The sequence below is a fragment of the Medicago sativa genome, chromosome 5 (genome assembly GCF_051527215.1).
Source record: "Medicago sativa cultivar Bolivia chromosome 5, Bolivia_mono, whole genome shotgun sequence".
Lineage (NCBI taxonomy): Eukaryota > Viridiplantae > Streptophyta > Magnoliopsida > Fabales > Fabaceae > Medicago > Medicago sativa.
In genome coordinates this window covers 28,136,608-28,144,726 of record NC_140753.1, presented here as the reverse complement: position 1 = coordinate 28,144,726, position 8,119 = coordinate 28,136,608, and the positions used below count along the sequence as shown (strand labels likewise).

The following is an 8,119-nucleotide window of genomic DNA, read 5'->3' as shown; positions in this document are numbered from 1 at the left end:
GATTTTTGCATTGTTAATGATGAAATTAGTTAGAAGTTGGATTGTTAATGTTGATTATAGTGCGTTTAAGTGCAATGTGAATCGTTGTTGTTGAATAGTTAGAAATGACACAATGTCACTATGAAAATCATTGATTTTTTGCATTGTTTTATGTTGTATAGATGTGTCTAAGAGATAGGACAAGCTGAGAGGAGACAAAGAGACCATGACCGGGAGTGCACGAGCCGATATGCAGGCTAGGCGCCCTCCTGTTAGAAGGTGACATGTAGTAGGAGCAGGGATAGGGAGGGGACGTCGTCCCAAGCAGGTTCGTCCCAGGTAGTGGACCCCACACAACATTATGAGTAGCCTCGGTATGAGCAGCCTTATAATCAGGAGGGTGAGGCTTAACATCAGCACGAGGCTCAGCAGGAGGCCGAACTGGATAGTTTTCCTGGAGGCCCTATCGACCTGTCGTTTCTATTGAATTTTGGTAGACACGTGGTCTGCAGGATTTAGAGTGACGCCGCGGTAAGTTTTATTGTTTAATTTTATTTAATTACTATCTTTTTATTTTTAACAATTCAATTCTTATATTAAAGTGTTTATTTTGATTTTTGTCTTTTTTACGCTTCATTTGATAAGTTTATTTAATTAATATGTTTATATGATTATTTTAATTATTGTATTTTGAACTATCCAATTGTCATATTTAATTTTTATATTTAATTTTATGATTTAATTGTTATGTTAAAAAATGTTTAATGTTTATTTTAATTTTAATTTTTTTACGATTAAATTGTTATGTCTTTTTTAGTTATTCGAATGTTTATATTTTTAACCGTTTGTTGATCATTTAACTTTTTGAATTTCAGTTTACAGAGGAGCATTGGATTAACTCTTCCTTGCACGGGATAAAGGATCTAAGTGTTACGCATAATACTTCATTCATTTCAAATTATCTGACGTTTTTATTATTTCACATAAATTAATAAGTGTAACTAATGTTGTATTTGAAAGAGAAATTATAAGTCATTTTACACGATTATCATTAATTAATGATATATTAAAGATAAATTAAAAAATTGAAAAATATAGAGTATAATAAGAAAAATAACATTTAACGCTCATTGGTATTATAAAACAACTTACTCTTGGGTCGCAGAATAATTGAGTTATTTGTAAAAAAATTTGTCCCAAAATAATTAACCAATTTTCCTTTTCAATGCAATATTAATTACATTTTTCCAATTATAATTATAATTAATACTATTTTCATCACTCTCAATTCAATATATTCTATTCTGCATATATGATAATGAAAAATCTACCAATAACAAAATACTCAAAACTATTTTTCTGTCTCTTTCACTTATACACTTTTTCTTAAGAGAAATTCTTGCATGGTCTTGCCCTTAACACATCATCCTTGAGCCCATCCAATCAAATAATTTCAATTAATTAATTGATGAAATAAAAAAAAAAATAAATACTCCCTCCGGTCACATTTATAAGCAAAAAAACCACTTTTTAAGTTCATTCAACACTTAATGTATTTGGTCTATATATAGACCAAATACATTAGGTGTTGAATGAATCTAAAAAGTGGTTTTTTGTTTATAAATGTGACCGGAGGGAGTAGGTTTTAAGGGGGAAAGGACAACACGATCTATTTAAATTGGAAGGCAGTTTTCAGTAACCTTCTTCAAACCCACATGACTTAACAATATCACTCATTTAATGGTACTTCTCCTAAAATGCTTTCCAACCCACAATACCATCGCTTGCATCGTCTTATAATTATCAAACATGCCGACTTCATTTTCATTGAATAATTTCAGCACTCTTAATCAACATAAACTTCATCCTCAAAGTCTCAAAACTGATGAGATTGGAATTAGAAAAAAACTGAGTTCTCCACACAATTATGAAACTTGAATTATTGGTATAATAAAAGAGATGAACATAACAAGGTAACGGAAAAGAAGGGTGAGTCGTTCCAAAAAAAGCAAAGAGAGAGAGTAACTCCACTCAGAGAATTGATCGTGGGTGGCAATATTTTTTTTTTCTTTCTTTATTTTGATATTAAACTAATTAATTGAAATTATTTGATTGGATGGGCTCAAGGATGATATGTTAAGGGCAAGACTATGCAAGAATTTTTCTTTTCTTAATACATATTTTTTTTGGTTACAACTGTTTTTTAATACATATGAAATGAACAAGAAAAACTCAGTTATTATGAGACAAATGGAGTATAATCTAAGATACAATTTTTTTTTTAAAACGACTTATAATAAGAGACGAAGTAAATATAATATAGGAAGTTTGCCCCTACTTTTATATAAAACAAAATAAAATTAATTTCTTGACCAAAAAAAATTAATTTGCCCCTATTTTTTATATTTTAAATGCCTATTTAATTTTAAATAAAAATATCACAGATGAAGATGGTCATAAAACCTTCAAGGGAAACGCTAGCGTAGTTGCCCTTGGTCGTGGGTCGCCGGTAACAGTGAGAAAATCATTCAAGTTTCGTATAGCTAATCTCCAGAACTAACACACTGGTTGCGAATTAAGAATCTTAAAATATGGTTCAAATGGTGAATTCATTTCAACTATTTCAATTCAATACTTCTTCTTTCTTCGGAGTTATCCCAAAACCATTCATTTCCTTTCAACCACAAAGTATAAGTAAGTTATTAAACATAACTTAAATCTTCCCAATTTGTTTTTTTTTTTTTTTTTTTTTTTGTGTGTGATGTGTTTCATGCTTTTGATATCTTATAAGGTCTATAATTGATTGGATAATATATTTATGAAGCACAAACTCAGACACAGACACAGACACGACAACACAGTCAATAATATGAGAAAATGACATAATTCAATGAAATCATAGGTATCAGTGTCGGACACGATACATATCCGACCCTGAGACACGCCTTATTCGAGGAGTATATGTGATTCATCATAATATCAATTTTGGTATTGTGTTTAATGTGAATTTTGATAATGCTTGTAGTAAAATTTGAATTTACTTTCAGGTTTAGTTAAGAAACCGTTAGTGGCTAAAGCCAAGGCAAATGCAAGAAAAGAAAGTGCTAAAATTCGAAACAGAAAGATGCAGAAAAAGGTATGTCTTTTGGTTGTTAAATGTGCTGGTGTAATGGCACTGTCTGACATTGACCCGCATCGAACACCAGACACGCTTTTCAGTTAGAAGTTTCAGTGTTGCATAGGTTTGTTGTGTCTACAAACAAGTTTATCACTCATTTTTTTCCTTAGATAGCAGTAGTTGGTTTCAGTACAAAAGTTCTATGAACTAAGTGTGTGTTTGGTTGGGCAATGGAGATAATTGATTTTGATAGAATTGATTTTGTAGAATTGATTTTGGTTAAAAGTAATTTTGACTAAAAGTGATTTGTGTTTGGATACATTTATATAAAAATGAGTTGAAATATAAATTTGTATGTGAAAATCAATTCTAGAATCAGAAGCTACAAATCCTAGCTTCAAGGAGAATCAATTCTGGAGGCATAATCAATTATATTCGACATCAACCAAACATGTGAGAATCAATTCTGGTCTCTCTAGAAGTGGAACCAAACATACACTAAATCCATTTCAAATATAAAAATACATAATTTTATAGTATTGTTTAAATATGCTACAGTGGACAAGTTGTTGCTGCATTGATAAAGAACAACTAAGTAGTTGAGTACTTGAGTTACTTCAATTAGCGTTTATCCTCTATCTTTTATTAATACCATGTTATCCTGCCCTTTTTTTTAGTTTAATGGTACTGCAACACATCCAAGGCTTTCAGTATTTTGCTCAGATAAGCAATTGTATGCAATGCTTGTAGATGACCAAAATAAGAAGTGCTTATTCTATGGAAGCACGCTGCAGAAATCGTTTCGAGAAAATTCTCCCTGTAGCACTGCAGTAAGTAGTCCACCACATTTTAAAGACAGATATTGTATGAGACTGGGAAAACAACTTTTGTTACATTAGACTTTAGCTTTGGATTTTTTCTTATGCTTGGGTGAAATATTGTTTTAGGAAGCTGCTCAACGTGTTGGGGAGGCACTTGTGAAAGCCTGTGTTGATCTAAACATAAATGAAATATCATCCTATGATCGCAATGGTTTTGGTCGTGGAGAAAGGTTAAACGCCTTTGAGATTGCCATTTCCAATTATGGATTCTTGCCTAGATAGGTATGTAACTGATAATACTATTCTCTTGTCAAACACATATGAAGCATTATGATGTTCTTATTGGGACAGGTAGAGATTGCTTTATCACAAGTTGCAATATTTGTTGATAGATCATTGAAATTAGAACTTTGAATAATCCAGGCATCAAATGTTATGGACTTGATGAGTAAGAAAATGGGATGGTATTTGATGTAATCTTGTTGAAACTCATTTTAACCTTAAGATAATATCATAATTAAGTGAAAATTTGCTTAAGTAGAAGGAGGAGTAACACATCATTGTTTTGCTTAAATATGTTACTAACTTAATGATGGTAGGATTACATGTTAAAATGTTTTAATGGTGTGAAATTATGAATTGCACAACATTTTTGCACATTTTGTGCAAAAATAATTTGCTTTATTTAAATTATTACATGTCATGATAATTGGGGTAAAGTTGAAGGATATGTGTGTAATTTCCCTTGTTTTCTTGGCTAGGTACTTCCTAGGTGCGAGAACTCTCGAGTCTAAACTCCAAAGGAATATAATGTTTTAAGGTCCCTAATTTTGATGAGTTAAACCATTCGATGAATCCATAAATGTGTGAATGTAGCTTCATCAGTTGGTTCATTGTGCAGAACAAATGAACAATTGAAGAATCTTGTAACTTTAAAGTTTGTACGAGTAGAACAAGAAAAGTTTGTTATAACCATTTGATAAAACTCCCAAAGCCTGAGGTGAAGTGATTGCATGAAGAAATGCCCAGGGTCGTCTAATTGAAGATGAAAAAACAGATGTTGACTCGCGGGCTGATGCAAAACTAGCACCATCCATGGTCTGTATAAGTTTATAACACATGGGTAATGGATATTATATCATGATTCAAGAAATCTGTTAGACAGACCTCTTTACTTGAAAGGTTGGGAGAGTGTGATATGATTATGGGAGATGGAGTTAAAAGGGTGTTTAATTATATTTGGAAGAGTCCGGCCCCCTTGAAGGTCTTGACGTTCTCTTGGACTCTCCTCCAAGACCATATTCCGACGCGGGTAAATCTTGCTTTGAGAAGCGTGTTGAGCGGAGAGGGGGAGGCATGTCGTTGTGTCCTTTGTGGGAGGATGGACGAGTCGGCAATCCATCTTTTTCTTCATTGTGAGGTTGCGGCAAGTTTGTGGACTATGGTGATGAATTGGGTGAATTTGAACTTTATTTCTCCTCCGTTTTTGTCTACCCATCTTGATTGTTGGTTTATTGAGGTTAGTGTTAAAAAAGAGAAGAAAGGTTTGCTATTGATTTGGCATGCTACTATTTGGTCTATTTGGCTTGAGAGGAACAATCGGATTTTCAAAGGGGTCAACAAGGAAGTTGGGGAGCTCTTTGAGGTGGTTAAGGCATTATCTTGGTGTTGGTCTCACAATAGATTAAAAATTGGAGCTTTTATGTATTATGAATGGTGTTGGAATCCTAGAGATTGTTTATCTAGGTAGAGGTTGGTTTGGTGCAGCTGCCCGGTTTTGGTGTGTTGCGTACAAATAGCCCAACTGTACGGCAGTTTGTTTAGCCTTCAGTTGGTTAAGTTTGTAGCATTTTTTCTCTTGCTGTTGTGGCACCGTGTGCAGCTGCTGTGCTTTTCTTCTGGTGCTGCTGCTTGGCTGTCTGTTAGTGCAGCTGTTAGGGAGTTTTTTTTTTGCTTTTTGGGCTGCTGCCCTGTTGTAGCTTCTGTGCTCCATCGCCCCTTCCTCTTTTCTTATGAGGTTGGGTGCGTTAATAAATTTAGCCATTCAAAAAAAAACCTCTTAAGAAGTATTATGAGAGGTAAAGCAACTGAAACTGACCCTGGCAGCTTCTGGGTAGTTGATAATTATTTAATAGCAATTATTATAAGCAGTTACTTTGCAGTTTGTGTATATTTTTTGTTTGTACGAGACATAGGCATCCTAGAATAATTTGAGGGGTCATTTGGAATAAGAGACCCAAGGGTGTCTGTGTCAGTGTTTTATTATCCTTGTGCGATTAAAATTAGTGCAAGTTATTAGTTATCAGTGTCTCTGTTTTTCTAGTTTAATGGAACATCAACAAATCCAAGGTTTTATTATTTTGCTCAGATAAGCAATTGCATAGATGACCAAAATAAGAAATGTTTATTCTATGGAAGCAGACTGTACAAATTGTTCTGAGAAAATCCTTCATGTAGAACAGTTTTAAGTAGTCCACCTCATTTAAGAGAAGTATATATGAGATAGGGAAAACAGTGCTTGGCTCATTATACTTGGGATTTTTTCCGACATGAATTCAGGAAGCTGCTCAACGTTCCGGGGAGGTACTTGTCAAAGCATGTGTTGATCTCAAACATACGCAATGACTTTGGTCGCCATTTCCAATTATGGATTCTTTGCCTAGATATATAGGTATCCAACTGATAGTGATGCTCTCTTGTCAAACACATATAAAGTATGCTACTATAGAAGACAATCTTATTGGGGCTGGAAGATATATTGCTATATAGCAAGTTGCAATATTGGTTGATAGATCATTAAAATAAGAACTTTGAAAAGTCCAGGCTTCCAATGTTATGGACTTGATGAGTTTTGAAATTGGGATGGTATTTTAACACCAGATAATATCACAATTAAGTGAAAACTTGCATAAGTAGAAGGAGGGGGAAGACTTGGTTAGTTTCACTTAAACATATTACTAACTTAATGATGGTATTATTACATGTTAAAGTATGTTTTAATGGTGTGAAATTATGAATTACATGACATTTTTGCACATTTATCCAGAATAATTTGCTTCATTTAAAGTTTTATCTACAAAGTGCATTTAGATGTCATTACAAATGGGATAATTTTGAAGGATATTATATTTAATTTTCCCTTAATTTTCTTGGCTAGATACTTACTAGGTGTGAGAACTCTTGGGTCTAAACTCTAAAAGGCATATGATGTTTTAGGTCCATCTTAAACACTTGATGTATTGTGTGAATGTAGCTTATCAGTTGGTATTGTGCAGGACAAACCAACAGTTTGATGAAATTTTGTACTACTCGTGGAAGCAAATTTTGGATGCAACCATTTGATGAAATTCCCAAAATTTGGAATTCACCTAATTGGATGTTGGCTCAACGTCTGAAACAGACGCAAAACCAGCACCATACCATGCATAGCCTGTATAGCACATGGGCAATGAACAAAACAAAATTCAATGGAATCGTTCAGGAATTGCTGATAGTTGAAATACTTGTTGGCAAAAAGGAAATTCTAAGAGAATTTACATAAAGAATATTTGACTTGATATGTATTATAAACAAAGATTGATCCTTGTGATTGATATGTAGGAAAAACATTTATCCTAAAATAATGTTATGTACATATTAACATTTTTCCTCAAGCTGATAAACTAATATCATCCATCATGCCCAATGTTGACATCGCTTACTTGAGAAAAGCTTTTCATTCATATATTTGATTTTATCGTTTATATTTGATTGCACAACTATTGTTTCTATCATCTGTGCCAAAAACCATGTGATGCTTCTCAACAATGAAACGTTCCTGTTGACAGTATCCTGAACAACATTTTGATGTTCTTCCTTAATCATTCATGTGTGTTGCTGTTTCTGTTAACAGTAGCGATACCTATGTTTTCGTTTTTTCTTTTCACAACAATTATGAGTCCTACATCCCAATCGGAATCCCTCTGAAACATCCCCTTGTCGCGTCTGAAATCCACCTGCTGCTTGATACCTTGATCATTGTCAAATGGTTGTAGATGACCAAAATAAGAAGTGCTTATTCTATGGAAGTACGCTGAAGAAATCGTTATGAGGAAATCCTCCCTGTAGCACTGTTGTAATGCTATCTTGAAAAACACCTACAAAACATTTTACTGTAGAAGTCGATCTTATTCTGACCAGAAGACATATTGCTTTATTGCAA

General features: G+C 33.4%; 1 protein-coding gene across 5 annotated transcripts; it reads left to right on the top strand.

Annotated features, from left to right (window-relative positions):
- Positions 1-2,416: 2,416 nt before the first annotated feature.
- On the top strand, positions 2,417-7,589 carry LOC146921528 (Ribosomal L18p/L5e family protein). 5 transcript variants are annotated; one of them, XR_015012161.1, is made up of 6 exons: positions 2,420-2,673; positions 3,027-3,115; positions 3,775-3,927; positions 4,045-4,200; positions 4,680-4,738; positions 4,820-4,951. XR_015012161.1 is itself a non-coding variant. In XM_085714916.1 (5 exons), the coding sequence occupies exons 1-4, from the start codon at positions 2,571-2,573 to the stop codon at positions 4,198-4,200; spliced, it is 501 nt and encodes a 166-aa protein (XP_085571042.1). In that variant the 5' UTR covers positions 2,417-2,570; the 3' UTR covers positions 4,795-5,100. The 5 variants fall into 5 exon arrangements, 4 of the variants coding, with proteins under 4 accessions (XP_085571042.1, XP_085571044.1, XP_085571040.1 ...); XM_085714916.1 differs by lacking the exon at positions 4,680-4,738 and having other exon boundaries at positions 2,417-2,673; positions 4,795-5,100; XM_085714918.1 differs by lacking the exons at positions 4,680-4,738; positions 4,820-4,951 and adding an exon at positions 7,194-7,589.
- The last annotated feature ends 530 nt before the right edge of the window (positions 7,590-8,119 follow it).

Excerpts from the sequence above, each read along its gene's own strand:
- LOC146921528 (XM_085714918.1), top strand. The coding sequence starts at position 2,571 with ATGGTTCAAATGGTGAATTCATTTCAACTATTTCAATTCAATACTTCT. Across the intron at positions 3,116-3,774 it reads ACAGAAAGATGCAGAAAAAG|TTTAATGGTACTGCAACACA; the intron begins GTATGTCTTTTG and ends CCTTTTTTTTAG. Across the intron at positions 3,928-4,044 it reads ATTCTCCCTGTAGCACTGCA|GAAGCTGCTCAACGTGTTGG; the intron begins GTAAGTAGTCCA and ends ATATTGTTTTAG.